The 27,929-nt window shown below is 38.1% G+C and overlaps 1 protein-coding gene across 10 annotated transcripts in view; it reads right to left on the reverse strand.

The window, feature by feature from the left end:
• The window catches only part of LOC150104358 (intermembrane lipid transfer protein VPS13A-like), a 2,072,875-nt gene that overhangs the window by 586,614 nt on the left and 1,458,332 nt on the right, over window positions 1-27,929 (reverse strand). For all 10 annotated transcript variants that reach the window (XM_090396324.1, XM_090396319.1, XM_090396320.1 and 7 more), the window contains one exon: window positions 25,336-25,556. In XM_090396324.1, the coding sequence (XP_090252450.1) occupies window positions 25,336-25,556 (221 nt within the window). The remainder of the gene's footprint in view (window positions 1-25,335; window positions 25,557-27,929) is intronic.

Consider the following 27,929-nt stretch of genomic DNA (forward strand, 5'->3'; position numbering starts at 1 on the left):
CCACCCTCCTATCCATCTCACCAACCCTATATCCATCCCCATCTGCTCCAGTTTACTGATTAGGGTTCCATGTGGTATCCTGTCAAAGGCCTTGGCAAGGTCCAGTAGAATCACTGTAAACCCATTACTCTTATCCAGTTCAGCCGTCACTGTGTTATTAAACGTGAGCAAGTTACTGAGGCATAATCTGCCCTTCACAAAACCATGTTGTCCCCCATACAATATCCCATTTTCATCTATCCAATCCTGTATTCTTTTCTTGACTAATTTCTCTAAGACCTTGACAATGATTCCTTCGTACGACACGAGCTGGTATACCATCCAATCCCACAGATGTATTGACATTGAGATTATGCAATAGACTACTCACCTCAACTTCATTCACCACAATTCCTGTATAATCTACTGGTTCATTCCTTTCTGCAATGTCACCAGCCAGATGATATATTCTTGCAAAGTGCTCACTCAGTAACTCAACTATATCAACTGATTCAGTTACCTCCCTACCCTCAGCATTTTTTAAGATCATTCTGCCATATGCATTTTTCCTTTTACTTGGAACATATCAAAAAAAACTGTTTAGGATTCTCTTTAGCCTGCATGGCTAATGTTCTTTCGTAATCCTTTTTTGTTTTTCTTACCACACTCGTTACTCTTCTTGCCTGCGCTTTATACCGTTCATGTGCCTGCCAGTCACCTTTCTCCTTAAATTCCCTCCATACTTGTTTCTTTTTTTGCAGCTCAAGCTTAATGGTGTTATTTATCCATTTAACCCCTACTTGATATATTATTCGGACTCTAGGTATACAGGCAGCCATTGCTTCATGTAAACACTTCTTAACTGCCTCCCATGCACTATCAACTTCTAGTTCTTGCAGTTGTACATGCCATGGCACTGAACCAATCAAACTCCTAAGCTTGTCATACTTTCCAGCTCGATAATTCCACATGTATCCTGTCTTAATTGTAAATTCCACACCTTTAGCCACCTACCAAGATAAGACTCTATGATCACTCTCACCAATTGGCGGCAATGTGGTCATATTCGTTACAGCCAAATCCTCAGATGTAATTACTAGGTCAAGCACTCTCTGACCCCTAGTATTTTCCATTACATGCTGTCACAGATAGTTATCCCTTAATAACGTCACTTGGTGTCACACTGATTAGATCGTTGGCTTGTCGAGAGCTCCTGAAAAGATTAGTATTACTTTGTGTTAACATTAGATATTTTAGTAGAATTTTAAGTAGTATTGTTTGCTTTTTGTTTCTTGGTGTGTCTGTGCAATTTTTACGTGTTTTCTGTTATTTTAATTATTATTTTTAAGAAAAGATAGCGTACACATGGCACCGATAAAGAAAAAAATGGCGGCCAGGTCGCCATGTTTGTTTAAGAGTTTTAATGTAAACGAATTTATGCAATGTGCTGTCTGTGAGATGTATGCCTTGCGAAGAGCGGTGGGAGTCTGGTTAGAAAGTGATAGTGGAGTTAATATGTGTAGAAAATGTAAAGAGAATGAGGACTTCAAGCGTGTTTCGTGTGTCGAGACTGATATCGTTAACGATAGTCAGAATGTAGAAAATGGCGGTGTGCTAGAGAATTGCGTGGTAGTGCCAGATAGGTGTGAGAGCGTCGCTGAAAGTGTAAATGAAGGTAGAAACACAGAAAGAATGGATGATTTGATTAATAATGAAAATGGCGAGATAAATGCGAGTAGCGAAATTGCCCGTTTGAATGGTACGATACACAGAGCCAAAAGACAACTGGAGCATATGGAAAAATGTGTGTTAAACGTACCGACAAATAACCGGCGGAAGTCTGTGACGGCAAATAATAGAATGTTCGTAAACGTCAATAAAATGAAGGAGCGAGTGCTGTATGGGGATTCGCTATTAAGAGGCATAATAATTGAGAGTTTAACGAAGTCGTACCAGCCGGGTGCGAACATAAAGGACGTCAGTGAATCTATTCGACTGCAAAAACAGAGGGTGAAAGAGATGATAATCGTGGCAGGAATGAATGATTTGAAAGAGGACAAAATGGAAATGATAGAGGATGTGAGGGAGTTGTTTGAGGTAGCAAAAGAGAAGAGTGAGAGAGTTAGGATGGTGAGTATCTTACCGCGGTATGACAGCGAAGTGTTTAGAATGAGGGCCATAATTGCCAATGACTTTATGCGTGGGTTATGCAAGTAGAGTGGTGTGGAATTTGTGGATGTGTGGAATGCGTTCGATGGGCGAAAGGACTTATATAAGATGGATGGGTTACATTTGAATGGAGATGGTGTACGGAGACTTGAAAGAGTGTTGATGAATGATGTGGAAGTGGATGTACAGACTCAGGGAAACTAGATTTATTAAGAGGGAGGGGAGTAGATATGCAGACTTTAGGGGAAGCAGTTAAGTGTATGAATGAGTATATTATGCCCAGGCGAGTACGACGGACAACAAATCAGAATGGGATAGTTAGTATAAGGCATCAAAGTAGGGATGGGACAAATGGGCTTCTGAGATTCATGTACACTAATGCCAGGAGTATTAGGAACAAGAAGGAAGAGTTTTTGGCCATGGTTGGCACTTCCAGGCCACAGGTTGTCGGTATTAGTGAAACATGGCTGACAGAAGATGATAAAGCTAGTGGGATTGAATGCGATGGGTATAGCGTGTTCAGGAGTGACAGGGTGAATAAAAAGGGGGGAGGAGTGTTATTGATGATAGCTGATGAGCTTCAGCCAAGGAGTATAGAAGTTGAACTGCAGGATGGGGAAAAAAGCACATTTGAGGCTGTTTGGTGTGAGATAGAATCTAGCAGAACAAAATATACAATTGGGTGCTGCTATACACCGGGTGATGGAGTGGATGGTGGGGATAGTATGCATAAGCAAATAGAAGAAATGAGTGGAAGGAGGGTAATTATTATGGGTGATTTCAATTATGGTAACATTGACGAAAGAGGAGAGGGCACATGGGAGGAAGGAATTGGATTTTATGCAGTTATTAAGGGACAACTATCTACAGCAACATGTATTGGAAAATACCAGGGGGCAGAGAGTGCTGGACCTAGTAATTGCAACTGAGAATGTAGCTGTAATGAACATGACCATGTTGCCACCAATTGGTGAGAGTGACCATAAGGTCATGACTTGGGAGGTGGCTAAAGGAGTCGAATTTACAATTAAGACAGGGTACATGTGGAATTACCAGGCTGGTAAGTATGACAAGCTTAGGTGTGTGCTTGGCTCAATGCCATGGCATGTAAAACTGCAAGGGCTGGATGTTGATAGTGCATGGGAAGTGGTTAAGAACTGTTTGCAGGAGGCAATGGTTGACTGTATACCAAGAGTCCGAATAATAAATCAAGTAGGGGTTAAATGGATGAATAACACTATTAAGCTTGAGCTGCAAAAAAAGAAACAATTGTGGAGGGAATTTAAGGAGAAGGGTGAACATCAGGTGCAGGAACAGTATAAAGCTCAGGCCAGGATAGTAACAAGGGTGGTGAGAAAAGCAAAAGCAGATTACGAAAGGAAATTGGCCATGCAGGCTAAAGAGAATCCCAAACAGTTTTTTCAATATGTTGCAAGTAAAAGGAAAAATGCTCATGGTAGAATGATCTTAAAAAATGCTGAGGGTAGGGAGGTAACCGAATCAGTCGATGTTGTGGAATTACTGAGCGAGCACTTTGCAAGAGTGTATCATCCAGGTGGTGACTTTGCAGAAATGGAAGAACCAACAGCTTATACTGGAATTGTGATGAATGAAGTAGAGGTAACTAGTCTATTACAGAACCTCAATGTCAATACATCTGTGGGATTGGATGGTATACTAGCTCGTGTCGTACGTGAAGCAGCCAAAGAATTGTCAGTGCCCTTGACCATTTTGTTTAATTTGAGCCTCAGGACTGGGTCAGTCCCAAGGGGGTGGAAAGAGGGGAAAATAGTTCCACTGCACAAAGGTGGTTCCAAGGCTGCTGTTGAAAATTACCGGCCAATCAGCATAACAGGAATCATTATCAAGGTCTTAGAGAAAATAGTCAAGAGGAAAATACAAGATTGGATAGAAGAAAATGGGATACTGTATCGGGGACAGTATGGTTTTGTGAAGGGTAGGTCATGCTTCAGTAACTTGCTCACGTATTATAACACAGTGACGGCTGAACTGGATAAGGGTAATGGGTTTACAGTGATTCTACTGGACCTTGCTAAGGCCTTTGACAAGATACCACGTGGAATTCTAATCAGTAAATTGCAGCATATGGGAATGGACATAGGGTTGGTGAGATGGATAGGAGGGTGGTTGACGGAGAGATATCAGAGAGTGGTTTACTCAGGAGTAGAGTCCACAAGACGGCCTGTGACTAGTGGTGTGTAACAAGGATCTGTTCTTGGACCACTGCTGTTTAATTTGTTCATAAATGATATAGGAAAGGATCTGAGAGGAACAGTTCATTTGTTTGCGGATGATGCGAAGTTGGGTAGGGCAATAGTGAATGCAGATGACGTCAAAATTTTGCAGGATGATTTGGATAGATTGGAGGTCTGGGATAGGGAGAATGGATGTCAATTTAATGTGGCAAAATGTAAGGTTATGCATTTTGGGGTGAAAAGATTGGAGGCAGTTTATTGCATTGGTGGAACCGTGCTCCAGGAAATTGATGAGGCATGAGATTTAGGAGTGTTGGTGGATAAGGAATTGAAATTTACGGGACACATTGCAAAAGTGGCCAAATCAGCTAATCAAATCACTTGGTTGCTGAAGAATACATTGACAAGCAGAGACAAGCAGGTTATTGTTCCTCTGTATCGAGCCTTGATAAGACCCCATCTCGACTACTGTGCTCAGATTTGGTCACCTAGGTTTCTTCTTGATGGGGAGGAGGTGGAGAGGATCCAGAGGCGAGTGACCAAGATGATAGCAGGTCTGTGGAATGAACCGTATGAGAACACGTTGAGGATTTGTGGGTTGCAAAAATTGGTTGATAGGCGAAGGAGGGGAGATATGATTGAGACATTCAAATTACTGAAGGGTTTCTATAAAATTAATTCAGAAGATATTTTTGAGAATAGGGCTGGTTGTGGGAGGACTAGGGGACATCCATGGAAACTGGGCAAAAGTGTGGTTAGTAAAGGTGTTAGAGCTGGGTTCTTTACTTTTAGAGTAGTGAATGAGTGGAATGCGCTCCCTGAGTCTGTGGTTGATGCTGTGACAGTGAATGAGTTTAAGGCGAGGTATGATAGATACTGTATGAATGTCGAATAGTTGTGATGAATATGATTTGGGGCCTCCCTCGATGAGTCTAATGACTCCCTGGAGTTGCCCGTAATAATAGTAATAATAACTGCATAAAATCCAATTCCTTCCTCCCGTGCGTCCTCTCCTCACTCCAATCAATGCGACCATAGTTGAAATCACCCATAATAATTATCTCCTTCCACTCATTTCTTCTATTTGCTTGTGCATACTGTCTCCACCATCTTTTCCATCACCTGGCTATAGCAGCACCCAATTGTATATTTTGTTCTGCTAGCCACAATCTCACACCAAATGGCCTCAAATGTGCTCTTTTCTCTATCCTGCAATTCAACTTCTATTCTCCTTGGCTGCAGTTCATCAGCTATCATCAACAATACTCCTCCCCCATTTTATTCTCCCTGTCATTCCTGAACACAATATACCCATCACATTCAATCCCACTAGCTATATCATCTACAGTCAGCCATGATTCACTAATGCCAATAACTTGTGGTCTGGAAGTGCCAACCATGGTCAAAAACTCTTCCTTCTTGTTCGTGATACTCCTAGCATTAGTGTACATTAATTTAAGACCCCCATTAGCCCCATCCCTACCTTGATGCCTTATATTAACTATCCCATTCTGATTTGTTGTCCTTTTTCGCTCGGGCATATTATACTCATTCATACATTCAACTGCCTTCTGAAGGTCTGTATATCTACCCCCCCCCCCCTTTAATAAATCTAGTTTCCCTGATTTTGCACATCCACTACATTCAGCAACATTTTTTCAAGTCTCCTTACACTGTCCATTCAAATGCAAGCCATCCATCTCATATAGATCCTTTCGCCCATCGAACTCACTCCACAAGTCCACATATTCCACACCACTCGTCATACATAACCCACGCATAAAGTCATTTGTAATTATGGCCCTCCTTTTAAACACTTCACTGTCATACCGCGGCAAAAGACTAATCATCCTAACACTCTCACTCTTTTCTTTTGCTACTTCAAACAATTCATTCAGGTCCTCTATGATTTCCATTTTATCTCCTTTCAAATCATTCATACCTGCCACAACAATCATTTCTTTCACCCTTTTCTTTTGCTCTCTAATAGACTCAGTTACATCCTTTATGGTCGCACCAGGTTGGTACGATTTTGTCAAATCCTCTACTAACACACCTCATACTAACGAGTCTCCATACAGCACTCTCTCCTTCATTTTGTTTACATTCACGCTCATACGCTTATTTTTCCTATCATACTTTTTATTATTGGCTGGTACACTCAGTCGACTTTTGTTCATACGTTCTAGCTGTCTTTTTGCCCTTTGTATCGCTCCGCTCAACAACGCAATCTCACTCATTGCATCTATCTCATCTTTTTTATTCTCTGTAATACCATTAATTTGTTCTGAAACAGTTTGTGTTGTTTGTTTAGGTGGCTAAGGAATGTGTCTAATGTCTAGCGGCCATGGGACCAGATCGCGAAAACATCGTCAACATATCTAAGCCAGACTTTGGGTTTTAGAGGGGAGGAATATAGGGCAAGTTGCTCAAAATGTTCCACGTAGAAGTTAGCAATGGGGGGGGGGATAATGGCGAGCCCATGGCTGTACCTTCTTTTTCTAAGTAGAAGGCGTTTTGCCATATAAAATAACCCGACTGTAATACATGCGCAAAAAAACGTGATATCTGGAGGGAATTTGTTCTGTAGGAGAAGAATTGTGTCATTGATTGGACATTTATAAAGAGGGCAGAGACATTAAAAATGACTAATAAATCATCTTTTTCTAATGTAAGAAACAAAAATGTCTTTGATGATGTTTATGAAGTGTGTGTTTTTGATATAGAAAGGGGAATGACCTACCAACTCCTTGAGTGTTCTGCTAATTTTTTGGCTAAGTGATACGTCGGGGTTATCATTTCCTTCAATGATAGGTCTTAGCGTGGTTTTCTTTGTGAATTTTTGGTAGCCCATAAATTCTAGGGGAGCACGCATAATGAGGGAACAGTTTTTTGACTGTATCTTCGGGCCAGGTGGTAACTGATTTAAGTAGTTTCTCTGTTTTGTTTTTTGTTCTGTTAGTTGGGTTGTAGTTAACTAATTTGTATGTGTTATTGTCAGAGACCAGCAGATTCATTTTTTCTATATAAGTGGTATGGTTTTAAATGACAGTGGCATTTCCTTTATCGGCTCTGGTTATTACTATGTTCGGATTTGTTTTAAGTGATTTTATCGCTGTTAATTCGTGTTTAGTAATGTTGCTTGTTATTGTTTTGTTATGGTTTAAAATGCTCGCAGTTTCTATACGTATTTTGTCTGCTATGTTATTAGGTATGAATCTTAATCCTCTTTCCATATTACAAATAACTTCAATTTTGTCTATTTTTCGGTGCTATAGAAAAATGTAAACCTTTGTTAAGTATAGAGATTTCGTCTTTGTTTAGAGCGTGGTTAGATAAGTTAATTATGTTATTGATGCCTGTGGGTGATTGGTGGCTCCTGTTGTTTCTTGCTTCTGGTTGGTTGTTGTTGTTCACTGTGGCAAACTTTGAATATGGCGGCTGGTTTTGTCGTTCTTTTAGTCTATGAAATTTGGAAATTAGGTGTTCTTTCTTCGTTTGTTGGATGTGGTTTGCTGTGTTGTCCGTAATCCTTTCTAGGATTATCCAGATATTTGCATTTAAGTAGCTAGACAACTCCGGTTTTTTTTTTTTTTTTTTTTTTGGTAGGTCATTCCCCTTCCTATATCAAAAACACACAACACTTCATAAACATCATCAAAGATGTTTATGAAGTGTTGTGTGTCAGTTTTGACTTCTCTGCCCTCTTTACGAATGTCCCAATCAATGACACAATCCTTCTCCTACAGAACAAATTCCCTCCAGATATCACGGCGCTTTTTGCGCATGTATTATGATTGGGTTATTTTGTATGGCAAAATGCCTTCTACTTACAAAAAGAAGGCACAGCCATGGGCTTGCCATTATCCCCCCTCCCCCCATTGCTAACTTTTACTTGGAACATTTTGAGCAACTTGCTCTAGATTCCTCCCCTCTAAAACCCAAAGTCTGGCTTAGATATGTTGACGATGTTTTCGCGATCTGGTCCCATGGCCACCAGACATTAGACTCATTCCTTAGCCACCTAAACAAACAACACAAATGCATATAGTTCACAACTGAAATTCAAAAACACAACACACTTCTGTTTCTAGATACACTTGTCACACGTCTTCCCTCGGGCAATCTTTCCTTCACTGTTTACCGAAAACCGACACATATGGGACAATATATACACATAAACTCCTACCACCACCCAACACAAAAACTAGGTGTCATCAACACGCTAAAAAACAGAGCTCAGACGATTTGTTCCAGTGAATAGGCACTGAAAGACGAATTTAAAATTATCAGTAATAACTTACAAAAAAACGGATACAGCCAAAACACTATAAACAAAATTCTCTACAAAACCACAATAAAAAACAAAGACAAACCAGACCACAGTAAAACTATAACCATTCCCTACATTAAAGGAATATCAGACAAAATAAACAGAGTACTACAAAAGTACAACCTCAAAGCCACCTTTAAACCTTCTGTAAAATTAAAAAGCTTACTCAACTCATCCAAAGACCCACTCCCTCCACTAGCTCACCCTGGAGTATACCGGATTTATTGTACTTGCAACATATCATATATAGGAGAAACAGGATGCACTATTCCTATTAGACAAAAAGAACATAAATGACACATTAAATATAATAATTATGGTGAAGCTGGCCTTTCTGATCATGCCCTGAATATCTTACACAGAATTGACTGGAAAACCACCAGCTGTCTACATCACACTAGAACATGGTATGAACAGAAATTCAAGGAAGCCTGTGAGATTATCAGCAACCACCCCAATCCGAACAACAATGATGGTTTAAAAATCCAAACATATGGAAGGTATATATTCGACCTTCCTCACCAAGAACAACTATAAACAGGACTGTAAAAAATCCAGTATTGTAAATCAAAAATAAGAATTGTAATACTAAAAATAGGATACCAATTGTTTCTGAAAGAAAATCATCTAAAAGAATGTTTATTCCTGTCGTTGTAAAAATAGAATTTAGCTTGATATAAAAATTAATTTTTTATTTTATTTTATTTATTTATTTTTTCCCACCAGAGGTCACGCCAGTAGAATAACATGTGATCAAATTGTTTCTCTAGTTTACAGTTAATGATGTAACTCAGCTTGTCCTGTATATTTATGTACGCTCCAGATGATGATCTTGATGAGAAGATCGAAACGTTGGGATAATAAAAAAAGTTTTTTTGTTTTTTTTTTTTAACACGGTTGTTAATTCCATAAAATTTTTAAAATGAGTTTTATAATGCATGTTTATATGTATATGTTTATATTTTATAATGTATGTAATATATGTATGTTTTATATGATTGATGCAGGGGAAATGTTTCAGCACTAGGCTGAGGAGCCAGAAAAAGTGGCATCCCTGGAAGTTGAATAAAGGTGTAGTTTGTAGGAGTGCAAAGACTAGATTTTTTGCTCGGAGAGTTGTGAATGAGTGGAATGGATTGCCTGAATCGGTAGTAAGTGCTTTGTCTGTTAATGGTTCAAGGAGAGGTATGAGATTGTGTGGATAGTTTGGCTCTCCCGCTACTCATCGCGGGAGACCCAATTATGATGTAGGCAACTCCATGGAGGTGTCCACGTAATAATAATAATAATAATCGTAGTATCATCTGCAAACAACTAAATATCTCCCTGCATTTCATTAACAGTGTCAGTGATATAAAGATTAAACAATGCGGGTCCCAATATTTAACCGTGGAGATCTTAATTATAACCTTCTACTTGCTTAATATTGCTCCCTCATATTGAACTCTCTGATACCCATCAGATAGCAAATCCCAAATCCCATTCACTAACCTGATAACCAAACCCATTTGCTGTAACATAAATATCAGCTTATCATGTGGCACCCTGTCAAATCCATTTGTAAATTCCAAAAAAAAAATGGCAATATATGCCTTTCTCTCATCAGCCATTCTTGTTACTTTATTATAAAAGGCAATAAGATTACTCAAAAAAGAGCACCTCTTAACAAATCCACTAACCCTCACAGATAAAGTTATCTTCATCTGCCCAATGCAGTATACGATCTCTCAATGATTTCTCTGAAATCTTAACAACTACAGAAGAAATACAAACTGGCCTATAGTTTGACACTTCCATTTTACCACCACCCTAATTGACCGTATTCCCATATTACCTTCTTTCCACTTCCTGAGCACCTCTGTCATAGCCAGACACTCGCTGAAAAGCTAAGTCAACATAGTTCAGTTAATTAGTACAATCTCTAAAAACGTGATGAAAACCCCATCCAGTCCCCCATTGCATTACTGACATCCACAAAACTTAGTATCTGTAGCACCCTCTCCTCTTATACTTCCATACCTTGAACCCTCCTCCCACTGCTCTAGCAATAAAACCCTCTTTTCCAAGATTATATTCCCAAATAAAGTGATCATTAAAAACTCTACCATCTTCTACATCAGCCTCTCTAGTGGCATTTTCTAACACTGTCATTCTTAAAGTCATTTCTCCTCCTATTGGCCATCTAATGGAAGAATTCCTTCAGATTTTTCTTAGATCTCCGGGCTAGTCTTTTCTTTAATGTTAGTTACTTTCCTAGCCTGAAGCCCACAGTCACTTTCTCCAACTGTGGGGCAGGGATCACATTTCAGTTGCAATCAGAGCTTCTGATCACATGTTCAAATTCAAAACTCTTGAGCTTCTTGTTTCTTCTGCTACATGCTTCTAGAGGCATTTGTCCCTCAAGAATTTGAGAAATTCCATTCTGTTACTACTAAATGTTTTTGCTTCCTAATTTATGCTGTCATAGTTAAAATCTCACATAATGATCATTTGTTTTGCTCTTGTCAAATATGACCATTTAAATGTTTCCTGTTTCTCAAAATTTCTATTTCCTGGCTTATAGCAATATCTCAATAAATATCTTGTCTACCATTCCCAGCTCACTCTCAAAACCATTAGTGCCATTTCTGTCCAACTCCTCTGTTCTGAAAGGGGATGACACATCACTTATGATAAGCAATACTCCACCACCATGCTTGCCCTTCCACTCCTGCCAAAATACACAATACCACCTATTTCTATTCCTGTCAGTATAACATCATCCCATCAACCATGTAAAAATGCAAAGTAAAAAAATGCAAATGTAAGTAGTTCCTGCCTTCTTTCTTAAAAGGGATCTGAAAGTAGCCAGCATTTCAATCTAGTTTTGCAAGGTACTGTGAGAAATCATCCAGATATATTCCTCCAGATAGATCAATAATTATGCAATCTTACAGAGTGAGAAATCAACTTAAATAGTCATTGATGGTTCTCAAGTCTAAAACAAATCTCAAGCTTTCATTTGGTTTTTCAGTTAATATGAATGGGCAATTCTATTGAGGATTTCAATTTTCAAGTATTCCTACCTTTTCATATTCCAGCAGAAGTTACTGAAAAAAGCTCCATATATTTCAAAGGAATCTGATATAGCCTAATGTAAATAGGAGATTCATTATCAATCTGTACAGAATGTTCTATTATATCAGCACAAGACATTGAAAGAATTTCCTTTGTAAAAACATTGGACAAATATTCAAAAACAGATATTAAAAAATTTGCAATTTCTTTCCCTTTTTTCTTAAAGTAGCAGTTACTAATTTTACTTAATTCTCCACTAGGTTCTCTTTTATTTTTTCAATATTTTCCTTATCATTATTTAGTCTCAATATTATACATTTCATTGCAGTTATTCTCACTGTATTTGAGTAGAGTGAGTAGAGTGATTGAGGCATTGGATATGAGGAGGGAGCGAGCAAAGGAGCTGATGGTTTTAACAGGTATGAAAGTTTTGACAGACGACAAAGAGCACATCAGAATGGATATCAGGAGAATGTTTAGAAGGATAAAACAGAATAGTCTGACAGTAAGTGGGTAGTTAGTGTGTTGCCTGGGTATGACAGTGGTGAGATGAGGCAGAGAGCAAGGATTATGAATGACATGCTGGCTGAAATGTGTGAGGAGACGGGAGTACAGTTTGTTAATGTGTGGAATGAGTTTGAAGGACAAAGTGAATTGTATGGGAGTGATGGACTGCATTTGAGTGGTTATGGTGCAAGTCGTTTGGAGAGACTGCTGCTGGAAGGTAGAGAAGTGAGTAGAGAGAATGAATCAGATCAAGCGGGAAGTGATGTGGAAGAGCAGGAGAGTAAGATAGGAGAGATTGAAGAGGTGGTTATGAATGTGGAAGAGAGTGGTATGAGTATAGAAAATGAGAGAATGGGTGTGCAAGAGGAGCAGGGAAACAGAGAGGCTCAGAGTGGACAGGAGTACACAGCGTGGGAAAGGTGGACACTCCAATAGGAGGCGAGAGCATCTGTAGACAGGAAAGGAATGGGATGACCTGGGTTCAAGAGAAAACAGTTGAAATTGAAAAGGGTTCTAAAATGAATAAGCAGAAAGGGAAATTCGAGAATGGAGAGATCACATCGAGTGAGTGGTATCAGTGGAACTAGCTGTAGATCCAGAAATGAGCTATTGTGTTTGTATACAAATGCTAGAAGTACAGTTACACCCCGAGTTACGTAATTCGTATTACTCAATAAAATGTTCAATGGCTACTCATACCGCTGTCTTACATTATTTTTTTACAATCAGAAAGAGTCTCTTCTTGGTAATAATTATGCCCTTCAAAACTACCGTGCCTTTTGTGCTTTCAACAATGCAAACTTTATCCTTCACTATTGTATTCAATGGCGAAATGGGTCAATTTATTTCCGGAGCTATTGTTGATAGAATTTTCCCGCCATCATACATACAAATTATTTTTAACTTTTCTTCTAAAGTAATTGCAGACTTTTGTTTTTTAGATTTATTACCAGTGCATTCGGTTTTGAGTTTGCATTCCATTTCAAAGGTAAAAAAACAATGAAACTAGCAATAATAACAAGAGAGTGAGTTAACCGTGCGAGGCATCTACTACTGTACTGCAATAAGGCTGTCAAAAATGCACCTGCGCAAAGCCACAAACGTGTCCATGCGCGCAATTATATTTATTATGCAATTGCAAATTTACGTAAGTCACATGTTACGTAACTCACGGTGTAACTGTATAAGAAACAAGGCAGATGAAATGGTTGTAGTAATTGTGTCTGTTCACCCAAAGATGATTGTCAGAATAAATGAGACATGGTTGGAAGCAGATGACATTCTGACAGGAATAGAGATCGAAGAGTATGATGTGTTTCGTGAGGATAGAAGAGGTAAAAAGGGATGGGGAGTGCTATTGATGATAGAGAAAGAGTTATGTCCATACAAAGTAGAGATGCAAAAGGGAAATAGTGCCGATGGTTTTGAGGCAGTATGGTGTGAAATAGAGGTGAATGCGATCAAATACTTAGTTGGATGTTGTTATAGACCAGGTAATGTGGATGGTAGTGATAATGAAATGTATAATCAAATTAGCCAAGCAAATAAGAAAAGGATGATCATTATGGGTGATTTTAATTATGGCAATACAGACTGGAATGATGAGATAGCAACTGGAAGTAAAGAAAATGATTTTCTTGAGTTTTTGAGGGATAACTACCTCAAACAGTATGTAACAGAGGGCACATGAGAATTGATCACCTTGCATTTGGTCATCTCATCAGAGGATGTAATTATAAATGGGGTGTCAAATAATCCACCAATAGTTCAGAATGACCATGAGGTGATTGCCAGCACTGTGAGGACCTCTGTGAGAAAAGGATACATATGGAACTACAAGGGAGGTGATTATGAAGAGCTCAGGAAATAGCTTGCAGGTATAGCTTGGAATGAGGAGTTAGCTGGAAAAGAGATCATTGCACCTTCGGGGATTTTCAAAACTATCTAGTAGATGCAATGTCTAAATGTATTCCAAGGGTGAGAAGGTTAAATAAGGTAGGTGTGAGATGAATGAATAAAGAGATTAATAATGCAATACAGAGAAAAAGGGCATTGTGGACGCAGCATAAGAGAAGTGAAAATAATCAGTTCCATGAGGTCTACAAAGTCCAGGCAAGGAGGGTGACTTGGTTGGTGAGGGTAGCTAAAGAGAGGTATGAACAGTGGTTAGCTAATGAAGCCAAGAAGAATCCTAAGAAGTTCTTTCGATATGTAGCCAGCAAAAGAAAGAATGATTACGGAAGGATGACATTGATTGGAGAAAATGATAAAAAGACAGCTGTTGCAGAATGTGTGGTGGAGATACTTAATGAGCAGTTCATAAAGGTCTTTCAATCTTGTGAATGTGACTTCATGGAGAGATTAAGAGCAGTTGGTGATTTGGAGGATAGACTTACTGTAAGTGAGCAAGAGGTGTATGGTGAGTTGAGTAAAGTAGATGTTAATAAAGCTGTTGGACTTGATAATATATCACCACATATTCTGAAGGAATGTGCTATGAAGTTGACATCTGCCTTGACATATTTTTTTTAATATGGGTCCTGCACTGGGTCAAATTCCTAAGGAGTAAAAGGAGGGCAAGATTGTGGTACTTCATAAAGGAGGTGATCGATCTCAAGCATCAAACTATAGGCCTATCTGTGTGTCAGGTGTTGTGGTTAAGTTGTTGGAGAAACTTGTGAGAACTAGGATCCAGAGTTGGGTTGATAACAGTGGTATTCTTTGATTGACAGCATGAATTTGTTAAAGGGAGGTCAATCTACTTACTTATTACAATAAGGTGATTGCTTCCTTGAACAGAGGAGGATACAGAGTAATATTCGTGGATTTCGCAAAGGCTTTTGATAGAGTACCTCATAATAAGTTCACAGTCAACTAGAGCAGATTGGGTTGGATATTAGATTAGTGCATTGGATTGGAGACTAGCTATCTGATAGGTATCATGAGTTATGGGGGAGTGATATCCAGGAAAAGGTAAGTCACTAGTGGAGTGCCTCAGGGGTCAGTTTTGGGGCCATTACTGTTTACCTTGTATATTAACGATATTGGTGAAGATTTGGATGGAGATATTCAGTCGTTTGCAGATGATGATGCAAAGTTGGGATGAACCATAAAGAGTAGTGAAGATGTTGTGGCCTTGCAAGAAGGGTTGAATATATTGAGTGATTGGGCACGGAAATGGGGATGTGAGTTCAATGTTGCAAAATGTAAGGTTTTAAAATTTAGAAAAGGATGGGATGCAGAGTTTATCCTTGGTGAGGATATATTGTAGAAGGTGGCGGAAATGAAAGATCTAGGGGTGATAGTGGATAAGGATATGAAATTTAGTTGAGACATAGCTAAAATTGTGAAGACAACACAAAGATTCTTGGAATGATGCAGAGGACACTGACATGTAGAAGTAGGGAGATTCTTGTTCCGTTGTATAAAGCTTTGATTAGGCCACACATGGACTATTGTGCCTAGATTTGGTCACCGGGTTTTCAGAAGGATGAAGAGATGTTGGAAAGGATCCAAAGACAACTAACTAAGGGAGTTTCTGACTTCTGGAATGTTGAGTATGAGGAAAGATTGAGAAGATGAAATTTGCAGAGTTTGGTGGAGAGGAAGAAGAGGGGAGATATGATAGACACAAGTTGGTAAGGGGTTGTTATAGGATCAATGCTGGAGAAGTTTTACAGAGAATAGTGGGAGATCAGGGGAGAATCAGAGGTCATCCCTGGAAACTGCATAAAGAGGGTGTGAGTAGGGGAGTGAAAGACAGGTTTTTTTTGTGCAGAGTCATAAATGATTGGAATGCCTTGCCTAAGAGTGTGGTGTCTGCAAGGAGTTTGAGTGTGTTTAAGACACGGTATGATGAGCTGTGTGTGTGATAAAATGATGTCCCAGATGAGTCTTTGACTCCATGAGGTCTTGGGGTAATAATAATAATAATAATTTAAATACCATTGGAAATGAATCAAACATGCACCTGTGCTGAGTAAGATTTCACAAAGCACATTTATTATAAATAACATCAGACCTCCTTGGAATCAAAAGACTCCCATCAAATCATGCTTTAAATTAATTCAATGTCTGCATTCAACACAATATCAGACAATGCAATCCACTCACCAACCACTCTCCATGCAAAGAGTCTGTTCTTTAAATGTGTTTCTAAATGGATGAAATAGTACATTAATGAACAATATCAGTGAAAGCCACATTGTGTGATGGAGGTTTTATAACATAAGTGAACAATTACTAACCAGCTGTCTTTGTAAGATATCGGAGAATATGGTTAAAGCCAGACTTCCTCTGCTATTTCATAGATGCAGAAGTGGTTGTTGAACTAATAAGTGCCCATTCTGTTAAAAGCTATCAACCTGGTATGCACAACATTGAACTCAGTGCTACCTCTTCCCTGAATGAAGAAACTCAGGTGAATGAGGATGAGGTATTTAGAGCTGTTGAACAAACTGAATAAGAATTCCGCAATATGGACTGATGGGATGTTCATCAGCTGAACTGGCTATTCCTTTGACCAGGCTGTTTAATATGAGTTTCAAAACAGGAAAGATTTTATAGGAATGAAAAGAATATATAATAATTCCATTGCACAAGGGTGTGCAAAGACTGATGTATCCAACTATCAACCAATTAGTACCTCAGGATTGGTGGTGACGATTTTCGAAAAATTGGTTAGGGCTCGCATTCAGAAATTGGTCGTGAGTGAATCTCTACTTTGCAATGAGCAACATGGGTTTACTAAGCTAAAGTTATGTTTTAGCAAATTGCTCACATTCTATAACAATGTTACCATTGAACCAGACAAGGAGAATGGATACAACATGATACTTTTGGATTTTGCTAAGGCTTTTGACAGAATACAACATGGTAGACATAAATTGGAGAATATGTGTTTGGATTATAGAATATTAGCATGGATAATATTCTTGTGTAGAGGCTTAAGTGCTGTGAGGACATTACGTTGGAGGTTTAATGGATTTTTTACAATTCTCAGAAAGAATTAAATTAGAATTTAATACTCCTATATTTCATCCTAGTCACTACAACATCTACGGGGATTACAAAAACAATTAATGTAACATGCACACAAAAACTTACAATACTAAGATCAACCACGTGGGTGACACTAAAGTCCTATCTAGGTGGAGCGCCCTCTAAGGGCGGTAGTAGGTGGCCTGGAATGTTCCAGGCCACCTACTACCACCATTCCTACTACATTCCAGGCCACCTACTACCACCCTTAGAGGGCGCTCCACCTAGATAGGACTTTAGTGTCACCCACGTGGTTGGGCTTAGTATTGTAAGTTTTTGTGTGCATATTACATTAATTGTTTTTGTAATCCCCGTAGATGTCCTAGTGACTAGGACGAAATATAGGAGTATTAAATTCTAATTTAATTCTTTCTGAGTGTTGTAAAAAATCCATTAAACCTCCAACATAAAGCATGGATAATAGATCTGGGGTTGATAGTGGATAAGGATCTAAAATTTAGGGGACACATTTCCAAAATTGTGAAGACAACACAAAGGCTTCTGGGAATGATGCAGAGGACACTGACGTGTAGAAGTAGGGAGATTCTTGTTCCATTGTATAAGGCTTTGATTAGGCCACACATGGACTATTGTGCCCAGATTTGATCACTGGGTTTTCAGAAGGATGAAGAGATGTTGGAAAGGGTCCAGCAGAAACTGACTAAGGTAGTTTCTGACTTCTGGAATGTTGAGTATGAGGAAAGATTGAGAAGATGTAATTTGCAGAGTCTCTTGGAGAGGAAGAAGAGGGAAGATATGATAGAGCCCTACAAGTTGGTAAGGGGTTGTTATAAGATCAATGGTGGAGAAGTTCTACAGAGAATAGTGGGAGATCAGGGAAGAACCAGAGGTCATCCATGGAAACTGTATAAAGAGGGTGCGAGTAGGGGAGTGAGAGGCAGGTTTTTTTTTTGTGCAGAGTTGTGAATGATTGGAATGCCTTGCCTGAGAGTGTGGTGTCTGCAAGGAGTTTGAGTGTGTTTAAGGCTCAGTATGATGAGATGTGTGTGTGATAAAAGGACCTCCCAGATGAGTCTTTTTTCTTCATGAGGTCTTGGGGTAAAAATAATAATAATAAGAGGATGGGTGACTGAAAGATATTCAAAAGTGGTATATGTGTGATGTGAGTCTGCAAGATTTAAGGGGTGTACCTTAAGGATCAGTGCTTGGTCCACTGTTGTTCAGTCTGCACATTAATGATATTGGGAAGGATTTGACGAGTGACATACAGCTATTTGCTGATGATACAAAAATAGGTAGGGTAATCAGGAATGCTGCTGATACGCAGTACTTGCAAAATGATTTAAATAGGCTGGAATTATGTTCACGAGAAAATGAGTGTCAATTCAATGTCAGTAAATGCAAAGTCATTCACTTCAGCATGATTAGATATCCAATGTCATATTATATTGGTGGGATTATGCTAAAACAAGCTGACGAAGCTAGGGATCTTGGAGTGCTACAAACAAAGGAGCACAGAGGGAATTTTTTAGCTATGTGGCCAGTAGGAGGAGAAATGATAGTGGAAGAATGACATTGTGGGATAAAAATAGGAATAGAGTGACTGATGCAGAGGACATAGTGGAATTGTTCAATGAACACTTTATTGGTATATTTCATCCTGGAGGAGTACATTTTAATACTAGAGGGACAGGGCAGGCTTGATGTTTAGAAGTGCAGGAGGAGAGCATATTCCAAATACTGAGTACTCTAGATGTCAGTAAAGCTGTGGGAATGGATGGTATTTGGCCAAGAGTTTTAAGAGAATGTGCTAAAGAACTGACAGCTCCTTTGACCTGGCTTTTCAATGAAAGTCTGGCTAGAGGAAAGGTGCCCAGGGAATGGAAGGAAGGTAATACGGTGCCATTGCATAAAGGTGGAAGCAGACTGGAAGTATCTAATTATAGACCAGTTTGTGTGTCATCAGTAGTTGTTAAGATCTTGGAGAAATTAGTTAGGGAACGTATACAGCATTGGACAGATGAGGGTAATGTTATCTGTGAGAGTCAACATGGATTTATGAACGGGTGCCCGTGTTTTAGTAATATGCTAGCCTTTTATAATAAAGTTACAAAAGCAGTACACAGAACAGAACAGAGTAGTACAGGGAAAGGCATATACTGCAGTTTTCTTGGATTTAGCAAAGGCATTTGACAGGGTGCTACATGATAAGCTGATGTTTAAGTTGGAGCACATGGGCTTGAATGTCAGGTTGGTCAACTGGATTCAGGATTTGCTGTCTGATAGGTATCAGAGAGTTGTGTATAGTGGGGCAGTTTCAAGGAGGCAGAGGGTTACAAGTTGGGTCCTACAGGGCTCAGTATATTGTTTAATCTTTATGTTAATGACATTGTCAGTGGATTGCAGGGGGATATTCAGTTGTTTGCGGATGATGCGAAGCTGGGAAGGATTATTAGTAATAGTGCAGATGTGGTAGCCCTGCAAGAGAATTTGAATTAGCTACACCGATGGGTAAATGAATGGGTTATCAGTATAATTCAGCAAAATATAAGGTCTTGAGGTTTGTGACACATCGATAGGATGCTACATACTCTATTGGAGGAGCTATACTGGAGGAAGTAGGGAAGACATGAGATATGGGATTGATAGAAACCTGAAATTCAGGGGACATATTACAAAGGTGGCAAAGGTAACACATAGGATTGCTGCAATAATGAGAAGGATGCTGACTTGCAGAAATAGAAGAGTTATCATTCCATTGTATAAGACCCTGATCAAACCACCCTTATACTATTGTTCTCAGATTTGGTCCCCAGAATTTGAAGGGATAAATTAACTGTTGAAAGGGTAGAAAGGTGGATAACAAAGATAGTTTCAGGACTGTACAAGGATAGTTATGAGGATCAGCTGAGGGAATGTGGACTGCAGAACTTGATGGATAGAAGGAGGAGAGCTGATATAATTGAGACTTTTAAACTGAGAGGTGGTTACAGGGTTGACACTGGGGAATTCTTTCGATTGGTTGAACAGCGGAAAGGAGTGATGACAAGGAGGCCATCCCTGGAAGTTATGAAAGGAAATTGTGAGTAAGATGATGAGGATTGGTTCTTTGAATGGAGGGTGGTTGAACCGTGGAATGCATTGCCTGATAGAGTGGTGAGAGTGAGAACCGTCAACGAGTTTAAGGAGTGGTATGATAGACTTTGTGTTTCCTAGGAGGGACCTCCGACGATGAGTCTTGATAGACTTTGTGTTTCCTAGGGAGGACCTCCCATGATGAGTCTTTTGACTCCATGGAGGCCTAAATAATAATAATAATAATAATAATAATAATAATAATAATGTAAACTGCAGGCCTTAAAAGTGACAAGTATGGTTAAAAAAGAAAAGTAGAATATGAGAGTAGATTGGCCAGTCAGGATAATAGTCCAAGGGAATTTTTCTGCTGTTGGGAAAGCAAGAGGAAAAATAATTATGGCAAGTTGATACGTGGTTAGTTATGGTAGCAGAGTAACCATAGTAAATAATATAGTGGAATTATTGCATGAACACTTCATCAGTGTATATCATAGTGGCGTAAATGATGCTGTTCATCATGTAGAAGGGAGGCCAGAATTAGGAGAATTAAAGGTGAATGAATCAGGTGCATTAAGTGTTGCTTGGGGTAGATGTTAATAATGTGGGAATGGATAACTTATCACAATGTATTTTTAAAAAATGTGCAAAAGAGTTAGCCATGCCCTTGGCTTAGTTATTTAATGAAAGTCATTCAGTGGTGAAGATTCCTAAGCAGAGGAAAGAAGGCAAAATAATACATCTCCACAAACATGATCTGAGAACAGATGTTTCCAATTATAGGTTGGTATGTATCTGCAGTTGTGATCAAAGTGTTAGAAAAATTAGTTAGAAATAGAATACAGGATTGGGTTGAAGGACATAAGATTCTCTATGATGGTCAGCATGGGTTTGTGAAAGGCAGGTCTTGTTTTAGCAATCTGCTTATGTTTTTTGATAAGGTGACAAATGTGTTGTATAAGGTAGAATCATATACAGTGATATTCTTGAATTTTACAAATGCATTTGATAGATTTCCACATAATAAATTGGTGTACAACCTTGTGTATAATGGGACACTGTCTCAGATAAGGAAGGTGACCAGTGGCAGTGACCAGGGGATCTTCAAATGTTTGCCGATAATGCAAAAGAGAAGTAAAATTGTTAGGAGTAGTGCTGGTGTTAATTCTCCACAGGAAGATTTGAATAGACAAATGAGTGGGGTTTAAGTTTTAATATTAATAAATGCAAGGTGTTACACTTTGGGATACAGAGATATAAGGCTATGTACTGTATTGGTGGAGCTGTACTTCAGGAAGTAGATGAGATTTTGGATCTTGGAGTGATGGTAGACAGTTGACTGAATTTCTGAGGGCACATTGTATAGTTGCTGCTATGATAAAAAGTACATTGACATATAGGATAAGGAGGTTCTGGTGCATCTATATAAGGCATTGTTATGACCACATACAAACTATTGTGCTAAAATTTGGTCACCTAGTTTTCGTTTTGATGTGGAAACACTACAGAATGGTCCTAAGACGAATATGATACGATATGATAAAGACCACTTTAGTTACGGGATTCTATCAGATGAATATAGAAGGAATTATAAAAAGAGTGGATGTTAAGATAGTAAGAACGATATGCCATCCCTGAAAGTTGTATAAAGATGTGGTGAAGAATGGTGTAAGTAGATTTTTTATGTGGAGAGCTGTTAGCGAGTGGAATGCATTGCCTGAATGCATAGTAAATGCCGTTAGTGTAAATAATTTCAAAGTTCCCTGGCTGAGTGTGTGCCGTCATGTTCATTCGGTAGACCCCATGGAGGTTACCAAATAATAATAATATATCTGCAATAACCACAATATCAGGCAAAGCATTCCACTCTAAAACAACTCTTCATGCAAAGCACCTGTTCCTTATGACCCTGCCTCAAACCCTCCTTATACAGCTTCCAGGTATGTCCCATACCTCTCCCATGAAAAATTTCTTCTACATTAACCTGGTAACAACCCTTTACCAACTTAAATGCCTCAATCATATCCCCTCTCTTCCTCCTATTCACAAAGCTTTGCAAACTGCATTCCCGCAATCTGTCCTCATATCCCACATCCCAAAAACTAGATATAGTCTTTGGGGTGTCCAATATATCCTCATCACCATGAAAACCAGGAGACCAAATCTGTGTACTATTATCATGGCCTTATACAATGGAACAAGAACCTCTTCATTTCTATAAGTTAAGGTGTTCTGCACCATTGCCATAATCTGAGGTAATGCATTCACAATTTGTGAAATGTGACCTCTTAACTTCAGATACTTGTCTATCACCACTCCAAGGTTTGTTAGCTCCTCAACATCCACCAAAATTGCCCTGCCAAGTGTATACTTTGCATAACATTGTTGTCTACCAATTTTTAGAACCATACACTTTGTAACACTGAAATGATAGTTCCACACTGTTGCTCACTCATACTATCCAATCAAGGCCTCCTGTAAGGCCACGCATCTGCTCAATTCCATATCACTCTCTCCCCAGTTTTGCAACATCTGCAAACAGTTGTATATTAACTCACTCTAAGATCATTAATATACAGATTAAATAGCAATGATTCAATATACTACTGTGTGTCCATCTCCTTTGTCCAATGAAGCAATCACCATATTGTAATAAGTAAGAAGATTGCTGAAACATGATCTCCCTTCAGTAAATCCATGCTGACCATCGAAGATAACACCACTGTTTCCAACCCAACCCGTGGGCGGCCAATTTCATCCTTCAATAATCTTTTTTTTTTTTTTTTTTTGCTGGTTACATATCGAAAGAACTCCCTAGGATTATTTTTGGCTTTGTTAGCTGACCGCCACTAATATTTCACTTCTGCTACTGTTACCAACCGAGTTGCAGTCTTGCCTGCTCTTTCTAATCCTCATGGAACTGATTATTACCACTCATCTTATGTTGCCTCCATAATGCTTTTTTTCTCTGTATTGCATGCTTAATATCTTCATTCATCCATTTCATACCTACCTTATTTAATCTTCTCACCCTAGTAATACATTTTAGACATTGCTTCTACCAGATAATTCTTGAATATCACCCAAGTAGCATTGATCTCCTCTCCACTCAATTGCTAATTCCATGCTACACCTGCAAACTGTCTCCTGAGCTTCTCATAATCACCAGTCTTGAATTTCCACATGTACCCTTTCCTCACATAAGTCCTCACAATGTTGGCAAACTCTCCCATGTAATTACTTCATGGTCACTCTCACCAACTGGAAAGAGATTTCACACCTCATTTAGAATAACATCTTCTAATGAGATGATCAAATCCAGGATCCTCAATCATCGTGTACCTTCTATTACATACTGCATGAGGTGGTTATCCCTAAAAAATTTGATCAACTTATTTTTCTTCACTTCTCCTTGTATCTCATTATCCCAGCCTATATTGTCATAATTAAAATCACCTGTAATGATCACCTTTTTCTTATTTGCTTGGCTAATTTGATTATACATTTCATGGTCACTAACATCCACATTACCAGGTCTATAACAACATCTAACTAAGTATTTCATTTTATTCACCTCTATCTCACACTGCCTCAAAACTACTGCTGATGTTTCCCTCTTGCATGTCTACCTTGTATGGACATAACAGTTTTTTCTATCATAAATAACATCCCTCCCTCATTTTTACCTTTCCTATCTTCATGAAATTTATCATACCCTTCAATCTCTATTCCAGTGAGGATGTCATCCTCATCCAACAATTTTCGAGTAAACAAACTCATTACAACTGTTTCATTCACCTTGTTTCTTATACTTCTAGCATTTGTATAGATACATAATAGCTCATTCCTGGATCTATAGCAAGTTTTACTGATGCCACTTATGAGATGCAACTTCTCCATACTTTTCTCGAGCTATTTCTTTTTCCGCTTTATTCACTTCAGAACCTTCTTCAAATCCAGTTGTTTTCACTAGCTCCTGCACATACATTCAAATCCTGTTGGAGCATCAGTCTTTGTCACACTTTGTTCCCCTGTCCACCCGAGTCTCCCTGATTTCCTGTTTGTCTTGCACACTTGTTCTATCATTCTCTACATTCATGCTACCCAGTAATTCCTTCATAAATTACATTTCAATCTCTTCTTCCTTATTCTCTCACTCTTTCACATTGCTTCTTACTTGATCAGATTCATTCTTTGCACTCATTACTTGACCTTCCAGCAGTAGTCACTCCAAATGACTCACACCAAAACCATTCAAATGCAGTCCATCACTCTTATACAGTTCGAGTCGTCCTTCAAACTCATTCTACACATTAACAAACCACACTTCTATCTCCTCACACATTTCACTAACATATCATTCACAATCTTTGCTCTCTGTCCTATATCATCACTGTCATACGTAGACAACTCACTAACTACTTTTCTATCACATTATTATCTTTTATCTTTCTCAACAACCCCCTGATATCCAATCTTATGTTTTCCTTGTTCCCAGTCAAGTCATTTGTCTGTTTTACTCTTTTTCTTGCTTGCGCCTCATATCCAATGCCTCAATCACTGTATCCATTTTATATCCAGGAAAACAAACCTTGGCATCTTCTTTTATCAGACCTCTAATAACTGAGGCCCTATACAGTGTCACTTGAGGGTCTTTCTTTACCTCTTTCATACTGACATCATTTGTTCACTATCATTCACTCTCTCAATTTTGTTGGCAGTCATACATGCTTATTCGGTATCAACCCTGCTTGCTACCTTAACATTAATTGCAATCTGGCTTTCAACTTCTATTACATTCATCAGTATAGGTTGCATAATATAAATCTGTGCATTAAAGTAATCAAATGAGAACAATAATTGTAATAACAATAATGAATGTATTCAAGAAGAGATATAAAAATTATTTAAGCATAAGGGACTAAAGCCCCCCCCCCCTCAATGAGTCCTTGGCCTATGTAGAGGAGCATTAATAACAACAACAAAAATGATAATTACTCTTCGCTTTCTGTTGGAAACCTCACTGGCTGTATAAAAAGTTTGCAATGGTAAGCTACAAGCAGTGGTACATGATATACTTCGCCAACACGTAGAGTAGTTAGCCGTATATATGTATCATGAAAAGGATTCTTAGAATAATCAGATGGATTAGTTCCAGTAGCTTCTAAAACAGCTTTCTGACACATAATATGAACAGGCCTGGTGAGGTGATTCTGCACCTGAAAAATATGGTAAAAAGAAAATAATATTACAAAACATTAAAACAAAATGATAACTCTGTTCACATTGAATGCTGTAATAATTTCATATTTAAAATAATCAGATATATTAGTAAGTGACTAATAAATATTAAGAAGCATGGAAGGTAAATGTCAAGACCTTGAATGTTGGAGATAAAAGAAAGGCAAGCAGATAAATACGGGGAATGAAAGAATGAGAAACAGCCACAAATAAGTAGGGAATGGAAGGAATGTAAAGTAGATCCAAATGTTGGGGATAAAAGAGTGAAGAGGAGTAAGAATATGCAGGGGGAAAAGATGAGAGGTATGAATATGGAATAATAAATAAGGGCAGTAATAGTAGAAGCAGTAAGCATGCATAATCTTGTGGTAACCAAAAGCTGGAATTTCAGAGGGACATTAAAAGTTTGATTCTAGTCAACTACCCTGAGGAGCTTTTTTCTTTTCTGTTTCTTTCTTTTTTTCCTCCTCCAGCCAATTTCAGAGATAATCATTAGTGCAGGTAAGCAAGTACATTTTATTTTTATTTTCAAAAGAAACTTGGGTTTTGAATCCTACATCTGAGCAAAAGTGATCAAAATACATGCCATTTAATATTAAGAACACTGTCTCTTATGTAACATGCCATAAGAATGAATTCATTTGCAGTTCTTCATGTAAAATATATCCTACATATTCTTTTGAAATGCCTATACTCTCAGTAATTTCATTCACTTTGCCTCACTGGAGTCATCCAATACCATATTGTGCACTTGATTGATGATTACTGATGTTGTTACACTTTTTGGATGTCCTTCATGTGGAACATCCTCAAGGTTGATACGGCCACGTTTCAACTGGGCAGTCCATTTCTTAATTGTCGAAAATGAAGCAGAAGAGTGCCCATAACCTTTTATGAACTTGGAATGGATTTTGTTTGGTGTTAAACTTTCTTTTACAAAGAATTTTATAACTGCATGATACTCAATTTTATCAATTTCAAGGGATATAGACAACACTTTTGCTTCAGGCAGCTGTATAAAACAAACTACTTGATAGAATGACTTGCAATTTCACATGGATGCTTATGACAAATGTACCAACTTAGAAAAAAAAACTTGTCGATAGTGTTGCCATCTATGATCGAGACCGAGAACTTTTCAGACCATCCTCGAATATGATTTGTTCACATTTAGTAATGCAATCATATGCTTAGTATTACTAGAGCTGCCAGGTGATTAAGTAGTAAAATGATATAAAAGAAACTTATGAGTAATTGTAGTAATCAGTAGTAATGTTGCTTATCATATGTTGTAATCCATAGAAATGTTGTATGTATATAATTTGTAGGTTTGTTCTATAATAGTATTTGTATGTCACTATTGCTGTATCATGTGTAGGCACTGTAGCAAAGGCAACCATTTAGTCACTGGACTTTCACTTTGAATCTCGGTAATGGACATGCACATTAATTTGTGTTTTTAGAACAGCTGTCACTGGGTAACAGGAAGTGTATGAAGAAAAGAGTAAGCAAGCAGGGAAGGAAAGCTGAGGAGGTCTAATAAACTACCCAGTTAAGTTTTCTAATCTCGGAAAAGTTTTTATATACATCTTGAATTATTCTCCATGGATACGGAACTGTGAAGCTAATAACTGAAGTACAGTATGACATTTGAAGCCTTTGTATATGAGAATATTTTCTACTAATGAAAAGTAAGTGATATATGTTCCAAAGCACAATGTGGAAGCTATGGTAAAAGTCCTTGTATTAGAAATGTAAATACATTTGGAGATGTCAAATAAAAGTATTTCTATTGTTTGAGCAATTCTTCATGTCTACTTCAGGAAATTGAAAGGCAGATAGAGTAAGGAAACTGGAAGTTATATTCAAATATATTTGGTTAAGTGAGATCTTCATGCTACTGATTTGAGGAATTTAAGAGATAAATTGAAAGAGTGAGTAAAATAAATAAATAAATAGATAAAGGAAGATATAGTGAACAGTGATAGAAATAGATGCTATAAAAAATTTCCATATGCTCAGGTGACTACAGAACTTTTATCTGAATGCTATTTTAAGTTTGTTTTGTAACGTATTCAAGAGATAGACTGAATGAGTCTATATGAAAAATATGAAATTCTTAAAATGACCATTTCATTATTTCTTTGTATGTATGATCTGTTGTATATAATTATATGTTTACAGTAAATATTTTCATTTTTTATCATTCAGCTTCATTCTTTAGAACACAACATGTTGATCCTAAAGTCAATGCACCATTACGGATATGGATCCGAAACATTCTAACCAAAAAAATAAAAAAATAAAATAAAATAATAATAATAAAATAAATGATAACAATTAAGTATATT

This window comes from Typopeltis vanoorti, chromosome 8 (assembly GCF_054136105.1).
Source record: "Typopeltis vanoorti isolate ZY-2024b chromosome 8, IOZ_Tvanoo_1.0, whole genome shotgun sequence".
Taxonomy (NCBI): domain Eukaryota; kingdom Metazoa; phylum Arthropoda; class Arachnida; order Uropygi; family Thelyphonidae; genus Typopeltis; species Typopeltis vanoorti.